Here is a 21848-nt window from a genome sequence, read left to right on the forward strand (position 1 = left end):
TATGGTTAAGGTATTTAGGAACTTAACTTCTGGAGAGCTGATATAGCTTAGTCAAGTCTTTTCAAAACAAGAAGCCATGCATGTCAAGCTACAGCAAAATGTCTTAAACAAGAAAGAATGTCTCCAAAGAAGAAAAAAGCATGCTAATTTAAACAGCTGATCCTGCCCTGGCTGAAGATGTCTTCTGAAACCCCTGCCAAGAAATGCAAATATGCATTGCAAACCTTATTCTGATGTGATTACTGGAATCATTTTTCTAATTCCGGTCGAATTAAATTTTAATTTTTTGTATCTACAAGCAACTTTTTCCAGTGTGTCCAAAGAGAATTAAAACATTTAATAAGCATAATTGTAAACTTCTACCCTCTAGAATCTCACTTCTCAAATATTTTTAAATGCACTTAATTGTTTTGTTTGATCTTTCAGCAGCCATTAGGCACTAACACCAATTCCTTCGGTGTGTGTGGGAAGACTTTAAGACCTGTTTGCAAATACATTAATACATACATTAATGTCAGCTCCTTTCAAGAGCAGAAATTCCAGAATCTCAAGCTGGCCACAGTCTGCAGCATAGTGAAGAGGCTTCCTCCCACCTTCAAGTGTCCGGTTGACATCTTCACCCTTCAAAATAAACATAATCTCATCAGCAAAATTTTAGAACTAACACACGAGGAAGAGCTTGAAAGAAACCCAACACCTTCAAACATGCTGAAGAATGTTCCACCGAAATATTTCAGTCACTGCCCAAGAAAAATGAAAATTAAGCCACTCAATTTCTATTCCCTCACATCTGCATTTATGACTCTAAGACAACATTGATCCCTTTTTCTGTACTGCATCTCAGGTGTAACAAGTACCAAGTGCACTAAGTAATTCCTGATTTAAAAAAAAACCCAAACCAAACCAATTAAAAAAAAAATCATTAGCTCATTTTGCTTCTCTTTCCCCACAGCTAGGATCTTAATTATCTGGCTAAGTTCCTTTATCTGCTTCTATGAATACTGAAGCTTTGCATAATGACAAACCAGCTGCATAGCGGTAAGACAGCATCGTAACTACCAGCAAGTGAGTCCAGGCAATCCATAATTTAAAACCCAACTATGAAACTGTCCACCCTGTTTTATAAATAGCACTTGCCAATTCTAGAGGATATAAACAAGTCTGAAGAGTCAAGCAAATCAGGCCACAGGAAGTTGTATTCTAATGCCTCTCATACGAGTGGATTGAGACATCTCTTAAGGCGTAAACAAAATTTAATTCACTGAGTACCTAATCAGCTTTGTTTCCTCACCTTGGGTTGTGCAACTAAGGATAAACTGATTTACTGCCCTTCGTTAGTGACAAGAAACCAACTAGAGACAAGCTGTGTGGTTAAGTGGCTTCTTTTTCTTATGTGTAAGGAATCTTAGTATTTTAGGAAGTGGCTACATTTTGCATCATACCTCAAGCCCTGTATCTCCACAGAAGAACAATCACAAGAATTTCAGCTGCAGCACCAATTCATACTTCTCTATAGAGCCCCTGCAGTTCCCTCACTCCTGTCCCAAAGTTTTAGAAAGTACACAGAATAGAAGAATTGACATATATCTTCCAGACATTACTTCCCTTCTAAGAATGGAAGACTGCCAGAAGGAAATCTTATTCTGCTTTTGATGTTCTGTATAATCAGAGTTTTATACCACTAGTCAAATAACAAGATGACCTCATTATTCTCCTCTCTTCTCAATAGAATATTCAATTATTCATCATATACCCTTGTAGCAGATAGTATTGTGATGTTGCTTCTCATTTGCTGAATTTTACTGACAATTAAGTTCCAATTAAAAAAAAAAAATCAACCAGATCAAAGTAGGCTAATAGCACATGTTTGCTGATACATTAGGGATTGTGTGTACAGGTTTGAGAAGCCAACCACATGAAAGCCACATAATAACCAACTCAAACCAAAACAATCTCCAACATCCCTTGTAAAGTCTGACACATGCCAAGACATAGGAGAAGGGCAGGCAAGCTAAGTCCTGGGACAGCACACAGTCAAGCCATAAAGTTCACAGTCCAAAGGAAAGTCAGAGTCATCACGCATCAAGATTAGGACAGTCCAGCAAAGCTCTCACTTCCTTAAGCTTTTAAATATTATTTGGCTCACTGGCTTATACTATAGTAATTTTTCTTTTATTTTTAAAGAATAAAACAAAGGTCCTCTGTTCTCTCCTAAGCTGGCTGTGGAATAAATTCCTGCTGGACGATGAACTTTCAGAGTAAAAAAAAAACTTCACCCAAACTCCTAATTTTTTAAGATCACTGTAAAGATGATGAAAACAGGGGAGTACCTAGCAAAAGGTTTGCAAATAAAGATGTCCCAAACACAGATTACATGGTATTGAATACTGGCACTGAGAACACATATCATTATCATTCAAAGTTAAACATCAGAACATTTTAGTCTAAATTAACAGAACACAACATCATGTAAGTTACAAAAATTAAAAACAAGTACTCCTATATTCTCCAATAAACCAAGTTAAATATCCAGTTGTTTCATAGGTTTGAAAAGCCGCAGTAAAACAGACCACTGAATGTCATAAAGCTTTACCTGGCCTTTCCTACTCCCAGTCCAAGAAATATAGAAGTAGGAAGGGAAGATAAACCAATGTGTTTAATATACAGGGATCAAACTCTGGCAAAACCACTTGTTTCAAATGCAGTCACCAACACATATACATTAAAAAACTTGCAGGACTCTTCACAGGTATTTCCCTCTGGGCTTTAGATCTCCTATTTCTATTGCCTAGGTCATCTCTGTAGGACAAGCAGCGGTTTCCAAAGTGAGATGTGAAAACCCAGAGAGATGTGCAAGACAATGCACTGGGGTGTGAAAATATATATTACACTATTAATAAAATGTAAAAATAGCATTTATTTCATCTTTAGTTCATCTTTAATTTCCATGTTTGGGGTATATTTTATAATGTGCACATTACACAGTACAGGAGTACATACTGAAGTTGCCTTAAATATCAAGTACCAATCCCCCTGCTCAGGGCCAGGCTGGATGGGGCTTTGAGCAACCTAGTCTAGTGGAAGGTGCCCATGCAGGGGGGTTGGAACTAAATCTTCAGGTATAAGATAAAAGACTTGAGCCCCTGCCTCATAAATGAGACAGCTCTGGTGAACGTGTGGCTAATTATGCCAACAAAATGAGACAAAGCCCTGTCACAGGTGGGTGCAGGAAACAGCACACAAGTAAAGATTCAAAGAAAAATGTTATCTCTGCATCAAGTTTTCCAAATTTACTGTGGTTTTGAACAATACTGGCCAAACATGCCATAATGAATGTTATGAACTTGGGTATCAGCAATCTTATGAGGTGATGATTCTAAATACAGAACTCTGAGACAGCAAAGTAACCAATATATTGGTGGGTTGAAACTAAGCTGCTCAAGGTTTACACTAAAAATCACCATCCCCTGCAGAAGCACATGGTCAGAATCCACATGAACTGACAAAATGGAGCATAATTTTTCCTTTACACCCACAGGAGCAAATCTTCTGTGCACTAGACTAAAAATGACAGAATGATTCTTCAAGGAAGTTCTATGGGACTTCTAGAGTCTAACAGAGCAGCAAGGAGGTTAACCTGTGTATTTGGAGGAGATACAATTAAGCCAGGATCAAGCAATCTTATCACCCCCAAAATAAAACATAGCTTCGGTCAAAGGTCATGTTTCTCTTGAAAGAAGATTATTTATTTTCACTTTCTAGAGTAGACCACAAATTCACTTACAATAGTGCAAATATTTGTGCACAGCTTCAGAAAGTAATTTGCTCATACAAAAGAAAAGACATGATCACCTCTTTAATGACCTTCCAGAATACACTGAATTTACTTAGTCAGCCATTTAAGGCTAAGTCTGGCATAAACCACATTAATACCATTTTTCTTTTCAGATCAAAGACCCAGGGCACCAGATATGCAATAGCATTAAAAACATGTTACACCCATGAAAAATCAGAAACAGCAGTTCCCAGGTATCTGCTTTAATCCCCTCTATTAAAATCTGATTATGGGTAAAGAAAAGCCTCTGTGAATCTCCAATTACTAAACAAGATGACATAAAAGAAAACTTTTATACCCTATTTCAAAAAGTCACATAAAATGGCTAACAGAAGAACATTAAATTAGGAGATCTTAAGGTATCAATGTCAGTTGAAACGTGGCTATCAATTTTTCACTGCAGGACAGGAAAATAAAAACTGGAAACTCACTTCCAAATACTTTTAAGAACTTTGCCTTTTGAGTAACTAAGAGTAGGATTCATCATAGCACCCTATGAATGCAGCTATCACCTACTTTCTGTAGTGGAGCAATTTAATCCATAAAAACATCTGTTCTAACTAATTTCTTAAGTGAATACTGTCAAAAGTAGTTACTCTTGAACTTAATTCTTTCATTACCCTCTATCTCACACATTTTCCTTGCTTTATATTCTCTTGCCAATATACTGACACAAAATCCCTTGTTATATTCCATGTCCTTTTCCAGTTTAGCTCTAGTCAAGGCTTTGGCTTTTTTAGTTCCATCCCTGCACACCCTGGGGAAGTGCCCATGTTCTTCTTGGGTACCCACCCCTAAGTCCCATTTTTATGCTCCTCTCTTTCTTCCTGAGCTCAGAGAGGAGACCCTGACAGCCAAGCTGCCCTCCCGTACACCTGATGGATGTCCCAGAGTCTGGGAAGATCTGCACCTTAACAGCTGCCCTGAATGAGTTGTGCCAAATTTAATTCCTTTTTCTTTTGCAGCCCTGGTTAAAAGAATGAACCAGAGTTTGCTTTGTCCCTAATGCACGTTATGATACCAGCTCCATGAAAATGTTGGATGAACAAGCTTAGTCATAAAGTACAAGCTCTGAAGCTCATTATTTTCCAGGGAGATTATTTAACCACATCAAACTGACTCCATCCTTCAACTGCCCCTGCCTTTCTGCAGCCTTTATTACACAAGGCTGTATTCAATGCCTGCCTTGGTCTCCCTTTATCTGCTAACTTCTCTTTTCCCAGCTCCTGCCAGTTTCAGAAGCATCAACACTTAAAGCCAAGTGAGCTAAACTCAAGTTTAACCTCATCTAGTGCCATTCTAGCACCTCTACAGCACACTGCAGGTGCTTCAAACACAGGCTTGTTTTGCAGTGGCACAGGAACTGAAACCAAACCTGAGCCAGGTGTTCATGTGAGCACTGTGGTTTGTCAGAAGTGTTGTCCTAGAACATTACTGCCAGGCTACAAATGTCACAGCTCACCCTTCACTTTAGCACCAACTTTTCTCTTGTTGGGGCAGCAACAGCTCTGCTACTTCCAACCAAAGTTTGATCCTTCCCACCCCTGCACCAGAATTAGTGGCTGAGTGATGAATCCAATGAGGGAACTAATCAGTGTGAGAATTTATTTGATAATTTCCTTCATCTGTTCCATGACTTGGCACCTGAACACACCAGCAATTAGTAGCTGGGATTTACACTGCAGTTCTACCACAGGAATAGAAATTGACAATTGTGGCCTCATTAAATCCTGTTGCATAGATTAACTGTATTATTAGAGAGGTGCCTGTAATACCTGTGGTATTAAAGTGCTCTTTCATATTTATAAATAATTCCATATCCCCATCTGTACTTATCATGCAAAAATAACTGCATCTCCTCTTTTCATGCATTCCTTTAATTTCAGTTTTAATGAAGGAAATCAGATTCCATGCAGTCAGATGTCCTTAGAGTGCAGGGAAGCCTCTTGCAGGAGCTACTATGTAATTCCTGTCTTCGTTATTCTAGGAAAGAAAAGAACTCACTGTACAGTCTGTTGCATTACTTCCATCTCTTTGCATACAATGCATAAAAATACACATGTCATTTTCTCACATCCCTTCAATTGTTCTCCGCTATAACTTTCTCCAGATTCATTCATCACTGGAAAGACTTTTAAAAAAGCTACAAGCCCACTCCCCCACCCCTCATATATCCACAAACACCAGGTAAGTACTCTGAAGATGAAAATACATTAAGTTATTTTTGCCATTCTACTTAAATTCTCAAAATGGTTGTAGTTTAAGTACTTAAGCCAAAGTACTTTACTGTTTAACCTGTGATTGTTTCAGTAGTATGTTCATAGAGTTTTCAAGTGTTTATTGCTGCCACGTGGCATCTCTGGGGCTCATCTAACCGGAAGTTACCTCTCTAGCACTGAAGACGTAAACACCTTGACTGAGAATCCCTAAAAACAACACAGTAGAAACAACCAAAAAAACCACCCATTTTTGACACACCAGGTCAATCATTCTAAAATTTCTAAAATAACTGTGAGCCTAAAAATATTGTAAGCCAAGCACAAACTTCAGTCCTCACTCAAACAGTAAAAACAAGATGATGTTTTTTATACAGCTAATCCATGGGTCAGAAACACTGGTGGTAATGAGGGAGAACTTAAATACCAGACTTCCTGCAATCTGACTAATAATCTAAAAATATAAGGAGAGTTTAATTCTACAAGCTTGTCAGTCTAGTGACTCATGCTATTACAGACTATTTAAGGCTGAAAGGGAACTTTTGAGATTATGCAGTCTAACATTTGCTCAAAGTAGGTCCAATCAGATCTGGCTGCTCAGTTGAGTTCCACAGACCTCCAAGGACTGAGGATTACAAAAGTTCTCCAGGCATAAGCCCTTTCCATGGTTTGATCACCCTCACAGGGAAGTATTTTTTCTCTTACACCTCACCAGAAATTCTTGCCTTTCAACTGGAACAGTTGTCTCTTACAATTTCACAGTGCACAACTAAGCAAATTTCTCTATATACTGCCCTTTGTACAGAAAGATAGATATAACATCTTCCCTTTATCTTCCTAAGAGGAAAAACCCAAAAAACTAACAACAAAACCCCAAAAAACCAAGCTATCACAATTCTAACAGCACCAACTTGTACATCCTTCACCTACCAATAAGAACCAGAGGTAAAAAAGCTTTTATAATGTTTTTCAATAGGTCTTTTGCTCCATAAAGCAGTTGGTACAGATCTTACTATGCATTCCAGATTCCTAACTAACTTTAACTGCACTTCAGCTGTCATACCTCTTCCATCTCTGCATATTTGTACAATGTTTTTAGATTCCTTCCAGCGGACCATTTTGCTTTCCCGTTCTCAGGAACTCTGAGTATTTGCTATAAATTCCTCAAAATATGTGACCTGGGATGCAAGCTGCAGTATTGAAAAACACACAGCATTTCTCCTGCTCTCATGTAAGAGGTACAAGTTCTAAAGAAAGGCCCCCACAGGATCTTGAGCTTATTCACTTTAGAAAGGCTGCAGTACCATCTTATTTGTATTCAAACAGCTCAAGTACAGCTAAGCACAGCTACAGTTTGGGCAAAGAATGGATCAAGAGCTGCCCTAGCTGGGGAGAAGGACTTGGGGGTGTTGGTGGATGAGAAGCTTTGACACATGTCAACAAAGGGTGCTTGCAGCCCTGAGAGCCAAATGTACCACGGACTGCACCCAAAGCCACGGGGCCAGCAGGTCAATTCTACCCCTCTTCATTCACCTGGACTGCTATGTTCAGCTCTGGGAAACATTTAGATAAGATACTAGGAAGAAATATTTTACTGAGAGGGTGGTGAGGCACCAGAACAGGTGGCCCAGAGAGGCTGTGGATGCCCCATCCCTGGAAGTTTTCAGGGCCAGGGAGGATGGAGCTCTGAGCAACCTGGTCTACTAGAAGGCGTCTGTGTCCATGGCAGGGAGGTTGGAGCTACATGATGCTTTAAGTTCTTTCCAACCCAAACCATTCTATGATTCTATGAAATAACACAAAAAAGGGCAATCGGACCTTTCATTGTAGAAACAGAACTTTATACAGCTTTCCTCCTCTAAATTCTTCTTCCACAAATCAGTTGTTCAAGCACAGAACTAGAACCTCAAATACTCTGTTTTTCAATAACTTTGAAGACTTAAGAAGAACTAGAACTGATTATGAGTTCAAACAGAAAAAAAGCCAACACAGTAGGCTGAGTTTTACCAATGAAGACTCAACTGCTATTGACTTTTTGACTATTGGAATTTTATCATTATTGATAAAATAAATCCTTGGGCTTATGTGCAGAAGTACTAGATTTCCCATATGACCTGAACAAGAGTGGTTTCCTGCTCCTCAGTCTGCCTCTGGAATGATTCTGTATAGATTCCATTCTGTAAACCTTGTTCTCACCCAAAGCACCAATTCACACACTGCCAACCTTAACTGCAAACTGGAATGAAATACACCCACACACCCAAGAGATGCATTTTTATAAAATACGTTGAAGAAATCTGACAGCATTGTAGAATACCAGGTCTTAACAATGCAGATTGCTACACAAAAATAGTCACCTGGTCTGCCCTTTAGGCCCTTCACTTCAGTGATCCCAGAACATTCCATCAGTCCAGAACAGTCTCAGAGCCTAAAAAGCACCACTGACTTTGATGAAGCAGTTTTCATTCTTGCCAAGACAAACTGATTTAGCCAACCAAAATCCATGCTAGCACTTTCACAGGTCCCTGGAGATTATCAATAGGAAAAGACATTAGGAAATGACTGAATCTATTTTATGGTGTATCTAAAAAAATTTATTGTTTTCAAGTGTAAAATTAACATTACTTTAAACACCTTTGACTAGCAGAGAAAATAAATTAATTTCTTCTTCCAAGCTGGTTATAAAACTTCCTTTAAATACTTTGTTATGTAACTGAAATGAGCACCACCAGCCGGAAGCAGTTTTTGCTGGGTAGAGAGGTTAAATTTTTGCATCTATGACAGGAACTGACACAACTTTACATTGCTACAACAAACAGACCCTCACATCATCTGCCTTAATACAAATCGGAAGGTAACTGAACCACCAGCCCAGCACTTTAGACAAGGAAATAATTTATGCAAGCTTTTGTATATTTCATCATAACACTAGTCCAGGGTGCAGATTTCACATTCCCATCTGTTTTAACTACGAGAAGAACAATTCAAATGACCAGATCAAAACAAGTCAGTGCAACGTATCATTTAAACTTCAGTACACTTTTTTTCCTATAAATGGAAAAAATTCTTGACATATGATGCCTCAGGGATTGCAGACCTAAGAACTGGGCAGATCAGATGGAAAAGATAAATTTCACATTTCCATTCAAACTGTTTTATTGAAAAAACTTCTAAAACAATGCAGGAGGCCTAATAAGAAGCAACAGTATTTTATCATTTCTGCCCAGCAAGTTTACTGAGTCTCGAGTTTCCTTGTCTCTATCTTCCGATTCACAAGAAAAATGACCATGTTTCACTAATAGTCACTAAATATTCCAACCAAAAGCAAGAATGGAACCTGGTGAAATAACTAATAACTCGAAGTCTGGGTTAAGCCAAAGAGCAGAAAGGGAAGTAGAAAGATTAATGTTGTATGCTGTGAATTGTTTATGATTTTGAAGCAGATTTCTTCAGTTAAAAACTTGCAGTAAGATCCTGCCAGAGCCGAGGAAATCAACTCACTGTAACTGCAAGCAGGCAGTTTCCAACGGCAACTGCAAAAATTTTGTGTGCCAGATCCAAATTTTCTCGCGAATCCCCTATATTCTCAAAAATTACTTACTTTCAGTCCACCAAAAAAAAATCAGTGTAACCCGGCCTTACCCAGCCTGCACAGAGACAACTGCTATTGCTGCTCAGTGGTTCAGCACAGCTCATATTCCAACCATTCCAGGAGTTTTCCAACTGCAGCCTGAGTGGACTATAGTTGTCTGCAGACAACTGAACTGAAGCAAATGACCTAGATTTGTTGTGTGGGATAACCACTTTGCACTTGGAGAATTTCAGAATACCTAGAAGTTTGTTGGTTTTTGTTTAACAGCTGAGAGTGACTGCATTAGCTAAGCCTTCCTAGTGATTATTTCTGTGTTTACCCTCAGAGATATTTAATAACATCTTTTCAACTCCTCTGGGTGTTTTATTCCCTGTCCTCTAAATTTTATAACTTGAAGCAAAAAGGAATTTTCTCCCAGATGTCTTCTTTCTACCCTGTATGCTTTGGGAAATACATGGGACAAGCTGATTTTACACCTCCCCCTTATCACATCTTACTGAAACAAACAGAAATAGCAAAAACATCCACAAGAAATCCTGTAGAGATAGTGATCAAAAACCAAATCCAAGTTAACAGATGTTGAGAAGGGAACTTGAATACAGCAAGGTAAATCCCTGTGGAAGATGCTGAACACATGTGTATCAAATTTTCATTATTTTTCTGGATTCACTTCTAGTATTTGCTATTAGTTTATCCTGCAATATCCAACCGACCTTTCATTTTTAAAAATATGAAAAAAAGGCTACTCAAAGAACTTCAGCACAACATTCTCCCTAAAAGACCCTCATAAGTTTATCAAAAAGGGGGTTTCTGTTTTGAGGATAGCATGTGTCTCTCCAGCTGGCATTTTGCAGCAAGTTCTACAACCACAGCAGACAGATGCAAATGTCCATGTAAAAAATGGATATCTACTCTGCAGTTCTCTACACTTTAGGAGAAGCCTTAATTGCTAATAATAACACCAATACTTGGTCTGTAAAAGTTAAGAAAATTAATTACAAACCTGATGATGAATTTTGTCTGCGTTGATATCATATCTAAAGTACTCTGAAAAGCTTTTAAAGCGCTGCTATACTCACTCCGGCTTAAGCCAACAAAAAGGTGCTTAACAAGCATACTTTTCAGGTTTTGTTGGTGGTAAACAAGTATTTAGCTTATCCACCATAATCAAATGCAATCTGAAGTCCTTTGTCTCAGTCAAACAAATACAATTCCAGAAACAACTGCTAAATAAACTGAACTACTGAGCCATCTGTGCTTCAGTTGTATCAGCATTCCGGGAGACAAAAAAACCTGATACATGAGTTGTTCTGCAGAACAGCAATGAATCAACTGTTTCCTAGCTACAGCTTCTAGAAGCTCATGCGACAATACCAGCTTCAAAGATGTGCCCAACATGTGTTATTGAAAACAGTTGTTCTTCCCCCCAAAATACTTAACCTGTATAAGATTTGAGTGAGAAATAATGTAACCCACTCACTACTTGTACTAGCAAGGGATGAAACAGGAATGAAGGGCCCAGTTGTGCAGCTTCTCTTAGTTCCTATGAATTTCCATTTATAAGTTTGGTCCAAAACTTCCATTTATAAGTTTGTTTCTTAGCTAGGCAACAGCTCAGAGTAATGGCAGCAAGTAGTTCTGACAGAATAAGCTGCTGCAGACAAATCTGTTCAGATTACCTCTTTAACTGATGAATGCTAGGGCACGAAATATTCTAGATCACAATCTGAAATAGTCAATGATCAGACACTTTCCAAACTGTCTCTGCTTAGAAAGAGTGCTAGAATTCAGAATTAAAATGCTTTAGTTACACATCAGGACTCACCTGTCAGCCCTGATACTGGGGGTACAAACATCAATAAAAGCCTTCAACCATTAATTCTAAAGAATTTCAAATCAATCTAAGGACTTTATACCTTAAGTTGACATAAACCTAATGCTCACTCTGAAGAGTTGTGTTAAGCACTGCATCTATTGAACACACCACAGTGTCCATTTTCATAGGCAACACTGAGCTGGCCTAAAATGGTTGGATTTTTTATTGCAGAAGTGATTGACCAGACTCCATGTTTTTACCAGTGCATTTTGGAGGTTGTGATTTGCATGATACCTATTCTAAGAGTATACTAAGCAGAAGATATTCCAGCTCACATGGGTGCCAGATAATTGCTAAATAGGAGCCATCAACCATACATAAACCAGGAATCAGAGCATTAATTCTGTCTCAGTAATTGACCATCAGCAAACTGACAACAGATGACAGAATGAAAACAGAAAAATCTACAAAACAACACCTGTTCCTGCAAAAAGGAATTTTTTTTCTCAAGCTTAACATGTCAGAAATTGCTCCAAAACTTAAGCAAACCTTGAGCAAAGGATCCCAGCCATTGCCATGCACTCTGCATTGAGCTGTTAACTGCCAATTAAAACACTTTCAGTTTCTGGAAGAACCCCACATCAAGTTCTGCGTTAAACTGCTCAGTACACGTTGTCCAAGGAATGAACAGGAAGTGGATGTTTTCCTTTGAGGCAAACACACGGTGCCAGCTACTGGGTTTCAGTTTCAATAGATGCCAGCTAGATATTTTGAAGTCTCTGCATGATCTAAAGACAGAATAAGTAAAAAACTCCTGCAACAATAATAAATGTGAATTCTTAAAGCTCAGGTTGTACTGTATCAGGAAGACATGAGACAATAAACAGGAAGATGATCTTATCTCCCTATGGTTAAAAATTCCCTGAATTTATGTGCTTTAACTGGGGCTTAGCACCATAAGCAGGAATTACTTCTCCAGAAACTGAACAAAAGATATGTCCAAGGCAAAATCAAGTGCTCTATCAAATCCAAAGCAATGAAGCTTAGCTTCTAAATAGGTTTTCCTACAAGATTAACAGGCGTTATTTTCCTGTGCACAGTGAATTTACATTTTCTTCATTCAGAAATGCATAAAAAGATACAAAATGTCAAAAGCAGCATTAATGAGTTCTAGAAGTTTTGTGTCTTAATGCAGAGTTTTGTTGACATGATGAAGCAGCTGGTGATTGGAATCATGCAAAAACAAAACATGGAAGCAAAAAACTCTATCAGAAAAGCTATTTTTACATCCATAAAATAAATGTTGCATTCTAAGCAGTATATACTTGAAAACATATGCATTAACAACTACTGAATGGCTCCCTAAACCAATTATGCACACTTTGAATATTCAGCTTCACTGCAATACTTTCTTTAAAACTTACAAATATTGGTATTGCACGTTTAAGTTTGAAATAATCCACCTACAAAAGTTAAGCTATTTTCTCCAGGCATTACTGCTGAAAATTCTTTAGTACATACAGTCTACTAACTTGACACAGAAATGGAACTCAACTGTATCTCATGTTATACTTTAATTAGAGGACCCTGTTTTGAAAGTAATTATATTTACTGTCATTATGCCCAAGATAAACTTAAATAACAGACAATCACTGTTTTTATTACAAGCCAAATTCAAGTTTTTTAAACTATGTTAAATATCCATAACTTTAGCCAAGAAACAGTTAACACCATTACTGAAGTTATTGAGAAGTCAGCAATCCAAGAAATAAAGATTCTCACAAATGCCTCACTTGAGTATAAAGGATTGTGTGTTTTTTTTTATGAGTTTGTTTGGTTTTTCTTAATACAGGGCATAGATAGAAATGCAGATCTCACCTCAGAGGAACTCTCCTAACCTCTTTCTTATTTGACTTGAGATCTTCTACTTTCAATTGCGTTACCTGAATCAAGCACTGGAAGTATTTTTGAACAAACAGAAAAATACTTTTTAAACATTTATTGCGTATGGTATTTGCTTTCATAGTGTCATTAACAAATCAGTTTAAATGAGAGATGCTGATGGTAACTGTTCTATGGACAGCTCTCTAGCTATTGTCTCAAATGGCCTAACAGCTCATCTTTCCTCCTTGAAGCTAATCACTAATTTATAGGTCACAAGTGTGTTAAAAAGCAAGTTCATAAATGACTAGAGTTTGGGAAACGCAAGAATCAGTCATTCAACAATTATGAAGACTTGATCTTAGCTCATCAGAAACGTTGAGAACACAATTTTGTTGTATAAACTGACTCAGAACATTCTCTGAACTTCGGCTGGAAGTGTGACAGGGAAGTCTCCAGAACACCTATCTAGTGATGTTTTGGTCTGCTCAGCTCATTAGCTGCAGCATGCAATTACTCTCCTTGATTTCCAAAGCATAGCTGAAGGCTAAGTAAAAGGATTTCACCATCTCTCTTCTGGCCTGTAACCACTGAGGAAGGCAGTAATGTCTGTAAGCAAAGATGAAACTACAGACCATATTCTAATTCTTGGTGCAGCAAGAAAGACACAAGAATTCTTTCTTTGAAGGAATGCAATGCCCTTGGCAAACAATGTATCTGAACTGAGCTACAGAATTACATTGCTTAAGAAATACTAATAAAGACTGTAAAAATGGGCAGTGCTAAAAGCACCAAATCCCAACACCCTCAAGCTACTTCAAAGTCAAATTCATGTGCATTATGAGTTTTCAACACCATATTTTTCTTTCCCTTCCTACTCTCCCTCATCAGGATTTCAGTTGCCTTTGGGAAAACAAATTATTTGCTATCCTAGTGTTTATTAAAAAGAGGGAAAACCCCCCCCCCAAAAAAAAACCCACACAAGTACATTCCAATCAAACAGAGAATTAAGACAAACACTAGCTTGTTCAATAGGACTTATTAGTACTGATTGCATTCCAAATCAAAATAGCAACACTACAGATAGCAGTTCCTTAACCATTTAAATGAAAGTATTGTTTCCTTCCTCATCTGTGGCCTGTGACTGTAAAATTTGCCATCACTGGTCACAACATATACATCAGTATACTATAAAAAGAAGTCAATCTCCTACCCAGCATCCAATAAAAGTTTTAAACTCGCTTTAATATGAGCTGTACTGATTTGTACCTACCCCTCATCATAATGAGCTAAAGCAGAAAAACATCTAATTGTTCAAAACTGCTGAGACTGCAACTTGTAAGAAAAACAACTGTTGTATAACCAACTGGTCAGTTATTGGCACTTAGTAATTCCAGCTCATGCTTTTGTCCTAGCAGTAGACCTGACTATGGAAATGACAACTGCTTCTTTCCACAAAATTGTACTGGAAAATTCAACATTCATTTTACTATGGAGGGGATGAAAAATTAGGGATAATTTAACAAAATCTTCAACTTGAAAATTGGGAAAATTAGGTAGAAAGAAGTAACTTTGCTCACGCTTTTGTGTGGACACATATTCAGAAGTTCAAACAAGCATAAACATGAAACCATAAAAAACATGCTAAATTCAACTGATGCTTCACATAAAACTGTATCCCCAGGACTTCAGCAATACAATCATATACATCCTCTGGTTTTCTGTATCTTTCCTAAATTTTCTCTTCTGACCTTTCATCAGACGAAGATTCTTGGACATGAGAACCCTCAGTCCACAATATTCTCCTTGAACTTAAGTAGAGTATTTGACCTTCAAATCCTGATATATTACCAGCTGAGCCTTCAGGTCTCTCAGAAAAACCACATAGAAGTTGTTTGGTCTATGGAGAACTACCCAAAGGAATCCTTATTTATGCATTTTGACACTGCTGCAAGATCCACTCATTCAGTAGTTTTTACTTATGTGGCCTGCATGACTCACCAATGCCATGGTACCCACGTCAACATTCACTGCACCATCTTCACATCTAACACAACTTTCCACATATTATTCCAAATGGATACAGATCCATACCACTGCAGAACTGTTCTCTTGGAATTTTAGAAAGCTTAGCTCATCTCCTGTAAGCCTTCTGTTGAAGTCAAAATTAACTAACTGAGCTAGGCTTGAAAAACAAGGATTTATTAAAGATAAAACTGATACAAGAGGGAAAACTGTGGTAAGAATAAGGGAGAGCAGAAAGAAGAGCAGTAGTAGAATTAAATCTTTTCCTCACACCACCAAATTCTCTGCTTATTATTCATAATCTATTCCCAACTTTGACTGTCATACTTAGGAATGCATATGCTGTATTCCACAAACTTAAGACAAAATAGGATATATTTCAGAGATAAAATTTCCTTTCAATTTAGGGAATGGAATACATTAGCACATCAGCAAAAATAAAAAAAAATAAATTCAATGTTTTATTATCTAGTCTTAATAACTCTACTTGTTGCAGCACACACCCATTAGGCACAGGACAAATCAGCATGGTAAGAACAGCCCAGACAGAATCAAATAAGGAAGGACTTAGGGTTTTCAAGCACAGAAAGGTCAATTATGAATCACTTAGGCAATATGTGTTAAAGCCACCAAGATTTTCATAGCACAGACATGAACTCAATGAACAAAATCACCACAGCCTGACATCAACATCCCAAAGAAAATATTACATTTAGCAGTTCCAGATTCATGATCATCCAAATGATCACAGCTGGAATGAGCTCTATTTACATTTCAAATTCAAATGGCTGAAGAATCAGTTCTATCTGTACTTCACAAAAAAAAGCAGAGATTTGAGAATCCTGGGATGTTCGTTCAGTCAGTGAGTCACACATTCCACTGCAATGCCAGGTTTGCAGGCAAGTTTATTACTCCATGTTGCTCCTATAAACTGCTTAAGAACTGATGCACAAACTATTAATATCTTTGAATAATTCTTTGCCACATGTCCTCAGACTCTCTTGGATCAGACTGGGGAAATTAATACCCATTCCTGAAGAGGTGGTTTTCAACAACCTCATTCATTTCATTGTGCACACTACTGAGAAATGGCAGTCGTGCTGTGTTTTTCTCAAAGTTTTTCCTAGCACATTCCTGGGATTTTGGTTAAGAGTAACTCCACCATGAATATGGAACCTGCTAAAGGCAGGTTACAGTAGCAAACAACTCTCTTGTTCCATAAAAGAAGGATTTAGGTCATCGTGTTAAAATCCGCAAAAATGTAAATTGAACACCAAGTTTAATTAGAACTATGCAGTAAAACAAAATTCTCTTTAGCAATCACACTACAGTAGACTCAACAGTAATCAAGTGGAAAATAACAGAATTCCTAGAATCTGCAGATGAAGACAAACCCTCATAGTAAAAGTGCTGGCATAACACTGGGCAGTTACAAGACAAAGATATCCAAGAGGCCCCAGAGGGAATAAGCTCAGTCCAGCAGCTCCCAGGTCAGGGCTAGCTCTGATATGCTCCTGGACAATCTAGTGAGGTATAGCTGGCCTGCACTGTAATCCAGACAGGCTTCCAGGCTGTCACTCAAGAGCAGGAAACCTGTTACCTGACCAGAGGCAATTCAGGTATCAATGTAGCCATAATAATGTGCACTTCAGCATTTAGCATGATGAGATAAGGGGAATTTCAATGTATCCATTATATGCTTTATCTGCAAATCAAGTAATCCACTCATATATAGCAAACATTTAAGCACTCATTTTCATTTAGTTTGTAACTGAAGGTGTAAAAGTCATTGGAATGGACACTGCAAAGAACAGAGGTTATCCCCAAGAATTAAAAGCTATTTATTACTCCATGCTAATCTTTCTTCTTGCAGATATATTTAAGTCTCTTCTCTTTTTCACAACACTTAACTGTACCCTTGACTGCTGCTTCTAGTTCAAAATGGTACTTCTACACATTTTCTTTATTTTAGCCTCTGTAGTTAGTTTAGCAGTAGTCAAGTTTTATGCATTTCTCAAGACATGTATTCAAATTTCACTATATCCTAAAGAACTACAAGACTACAGCATCACAGTTTTGTCAAGAACACACAGGTGGTCGCTGTTGTCTAGATGAGTTATTGGAGGTCCTCCAGAAATTTGGTTTTGTTTGTTTTGTTGTTTAAAAAAACAAGACTCCACACCAGAAATGCCTAGTAGGCCACTTTCTACAAACATCCATTTCACAGCCTACCATAACTTCAACCTCCCAGTCCTCTGAGCAGTAAAAATCTGGTGCTTCCAGTTTGGTTGCCTGTCCTATCTTCTTATGGTATTAGATTAGTTGATTTACCAAACTTAAATGTAAGCAGCAGTAGGTTTAGGAAACAATGTAAGAGATTAAATCAGCTCATGAAAGTAGGGAATTCTCAGTTAAGCTGTGGGAGACGAAATTACTTCAGAACAAACATTTATTGAAGCCTCTCATACAAATCTAAGTTTATCTTGCCAAAAACTTTATGCCTAGTGAATAAAAGAAATTGTACTTCACCTCAGAAATCTACTGCTGAGTGGAAATGCTATGTGCACATGCTGATAGAGAAGTTCTTTCTTAGCAACTGCACAGTTTATCTAATTCCACTGGGGAAGAAAGCTAAAGAAAAGGAAAAACAGCAAACACCATTCATGTTAAGAAATCCTGTAGGCTTAATACAACTTGCTTCTCTTCTAACTAGTATTTTTAACCCAATGCCAATCTTGAGGGAGGTAAATTTCTTTCAGTAGCGTGGGTCCTCCTCACCCTTTAAACTGCACATTTGATTCAGTTGTTCCCATGGAAGTTTCTGCTTTCCTGAGGAATTTTAAAAATTTGAGTGGATGTACGTGGGAAGAGTGCAGAATTCCTTCAATCCTTTAGATTCCTGTAGGCATCTCTGAAGCTAACATATGCTAGCTATTTTAAAAAGGAAGACATCAAAGAAAGCAAACAGTAAAAACTACTTTTTAATCTAGTCATCATAAAAATAGCTGACATTGTACTTGCTGGCTTAACACACTAGATACAGTATTCCAGGTGAAATTTACATCTACCATAAGGCTGACACTGTTGCAAGTTGAGAAATGTAGACACTAATATGATGTCTCTAACAAACAGAAAAAGTCTTACAAGACTATTCAAACTATAAAAATAATCTTTCATATTTTCAACAAAGAGAAGCCACCAGTATCCTTCAAATGCAGACTGGCAACACTGAGATCTCTTTTGCTAAGCAACAGAGCAGTATCATTTGGCATTGTCTGTTTCATTGCCACACCTCAGAATTACTCTTTCTGTGAAAAGTCTTTTTCCTGAAGAAAGTACCTTCAGGAAAATGCAAAATCCCTATGTAGAAAATCACAGAATGCAAATGGAGACCCTTGCTTCTGTTTCTGTATCCTTTCTTTGTCCAGTAACTGTTGAAGTGGCAGAAACATTCACATTCTTCTTGGTGCTTACTAGCCAAACTTTAGATTAAAATAAAGATACTTATGACTCCACAGACAGACCCTCCACAGCTTATTACACACAAGTAAAGAAAAGTCCAGTCTGATTAAGGGAGTTCAACTCCTACAGTCCCACAGATAACATCCATTTGTATTATTATTTTTAGAGCACCCAGGCTCACCTAGTTAGCATTTCAAGCACTGCCATTCAGCTACGAAACAAAATCAGTGGTCAAACCCTTCATGTGGTAATTGGTGGCAAAACTGCAAGATCATAGTTAAAGGCTGTATTGTTTCCAAACAAATAATGAGGAAACAAGGCTAGAACAAGAAACAAAAGTTTCAGGAAGACAGACAAGGAAGAATTTTATGAAGATGAAGACTGTAAGATATATGACTGCCTCCCCCATTACAGAGAGAGGAAATTTCTGCCACTGCAAAGTTTATATAAGTAAAATTCCTGAACATTAAATCATACTTAGAGCAAGAAAGCAGCAGGGAGCAGAAGCCACATAACTGATAAGGAAGAAAGTCAGAAAGAACACATAGCACAGAACAGATACTTTCCTGGGAACTCTAACTACCAAAGCATGATTTGCCTTCACATATTTTATTAATCTCAGAACTGAGAATGTGAAGTTCCAGCTCAGGCTTCTCCTACATTCAGATGATTTACGGAGTTCTCTTGTCCCTCCTCAACGTACATTTCCTGTCGGACAGTAAAACAGAAACTCATTCTTGTACTCTTTTCTTCCCTGAAGGCACCTCCTCTATTTCATTTACCTTACCAAAACCCACGTACCTGCACCTCTGTAAAACTTAAAAAATTAGACAGAAAAAAATTTACAAACCACTTGGAAGGATGAGGATCAGACAAAACTTGCTTATATAAGCTTTGTTTCCACAGGAAAACCAGCCTAAGAGGTTACTAGCCCACTAGTCTGTCAAGGAAACAAAAAGGACTGAAAACATTTGACTTCTTGTAGGTTGTTTAACAACTGAAGACACAACACATATTTGCAAGTGTGAGAAAAGTATGAATAAGATTAGATCACAAACCAAGAGAAACCACCTAGAGTTTATTTAACTTCTACATTAGAAACAGTTCTACAATGTAAGAGTGCTCAAGGATTGCAGGCTCCTTTTACACTATCATCTAACCCCAGTGAGTATCTCTCTTTTAAGGATTTCTGCCTCATTAGTGCAGGTAGATGATAGCCTTCAGCCTCTTTACTACACCAGCATCCAGACTGGCTCAAGCCTCTTTCAGTAGCAGATGGAACCAAGTATTTGACTCGGCACAGAAGCAGATGAAGAGTGATCACATAAATCCATTTGCTACATGAGTTGCAGTGCCAATCAGGAAGAGCGGGAATATAAAAAAAGGTTTCTAATTAGCACTGCAGTGCTATCTGTAGATAGAAACTGAACCAAGACGCTGCCAAAGCATTAAAGTTTTTGTCTCAGCAAAAAATACAAAAGGATCCAATAATTACTAGCATGCAGTGAATTTTCTAGACATGGAAACCATTTAAAAGATGTAGGAAAATTCCAAATATGCTGCTGACACTCTGCAAATCTGAGAAGATATTAGACATACCAATGTATTACCCAACTTTATTACACAGACACAGGTACACAACCCTTAGCAAAGAGCTGAAGTGGGATAATTGCATTATTCCCAGTTATTTCCTCTAGAACTTTATAGGCAGAGCATGTGAGTGCACAGCCGTTTTGATGCAAAGTCCAGAAGCTTAGCTGGAACTGTCAAAGAAGACTATTCAGGTTAAGCTGTTGGACTTTGCACTAAAGCAGCTGGAAGTACTTGCAGTTTTCTTTTTGCCAGGAGCACTACAAGTTTGAAAGTTGACAACTGGAGTAGAAAGAACTTAAATCATCACGGCAAGTTGTGTCAGCATGTGTCAAGCTCCCAAAGACAATCATTAACTTGTTTGGAGAGCTAAATAATTACAGGTAAATTAGATGTAAATCTGATGTAACAGTTCCCAGACAATATTCCTGAACAGTAAGGATTCACTGAAGCAGAATGTCGCCCTTGTGTACTTTTCCCACAAACCTCAGTGACAAGAAAAGGCAAATGAGGACAAAATGCAGCTTTCAAATTCTGCCGTGCACCTGAAGACTGTTCCGCCATCACACAGGTGTCTGCTGTTCCCGCACCACTCGCCCTAACTAGGTATCAACACACTTCCCAGAAGGTTAATGAATTAAGCCTCAACACACCCGGTAGCTTAGCATCAGCCTATTAAAGATGAGCCCTGAGGCACAGAGGGGAGCGATAACCAAACCGAGGCCACAAATCCACACAAGATCAGCGAGGCAGGACCGGGATTCCGGCTGTCAATCCATTAAGTTTCACGCAGTGACACGGACTAACTCCACCGGCATGCGCGCGGGGCGGCCGGGGGCAGCAGAGAAGGAGGAAGCCGAGGAACACAGAGGCCCCGAAGTGGGGGAGGGGGCCCTCAGCTCCGCACGGAGCTCAGCCCACGGCCACGGAGCGCCCGTACCCGCCAGGGCCGCGGCTCCCGCCGCCCCGGCCCCATCCCGGGGGCTGCGCGCACATCCCTCCCTCCCTCCTCCGCCCGCGCCGCCGCCTCCTCCTACCTTGGCCACGTAGTCCTTCACCTCATCCAAGTCTCCGTTTTTGAGGGCCCACATAAACTCCTTGTCGGACATCGCGGCCGCCGGGCGGGGGGACGCGGGCGGGCGAGGCGGCGAGGGGCCGGCGGCAGCAGCCGGGAGCGCGGGCGGCGGCGCGGGCGGCGGGAGCCCCTCCCCGGCTGCCGGGCGGGGCGGGGCGGGGCCGGGCTCGGGGCAGAGCGGGAAGGCGCGCGGGTAGGGCAGGGCGGGGCGGGGCCGGGCACGAGGCAGCGCGGGCGGTCCCGCCGGGGCGAGGAGCGGCTTCACTCGCGCGCGGCCGCGCTTCCGCTTCCGGTTCCCGTGCCCGGCCCCCGCTCCGCCGCGACGCCCACGCGGGACGGTGGCACACGGGGCGCAG

The 21848-nt window shown here is 39.2% G+C and overlaps 1 protein-coding gene across 1 annotated transcript in view; it reads right to left on the reverse strand.

Moving 5' to 3' along the window:
• The window catches only part of MTPN (myotrophin), a 30075-nt gene extending 8450 nt beyond the window's left edge, over positions 1-21625 (reverse strand). The window contains exons 1-2 of the mRNA XM_053978443.1: positions 21455-21625; positions 508-621 (exon numbers count right to left, since the gene is read on the reverse strand). Of these exons, the coding sequence (XP_053834418.1) occupies positions 508-621; positions 21455-21526 (186 nt within the window). The 5' untranslated portion in view covers positions 21527-21625. The remainder of the gene's footprint in view (positions 1-507; positions 622-21454) is intronic.
• Positions 21626-21848: the final 223 nt, after the last annotated feature.

Source organism: Vidua macroura, chromosome 5 (genome assembly GCF_024509145.1).
Source record: "Vidua macroura isolate BioBank_ID:100142 chromosome 5, ASM2450914v1, whole genome shotgun sequence".
NCBI classification, from domain to species: domain Eukaryota; kingdom Metazoa; phylum Chordata; class Aves; order Passeriformes; family Viduidae; genus Vidua; species Vidua macroura.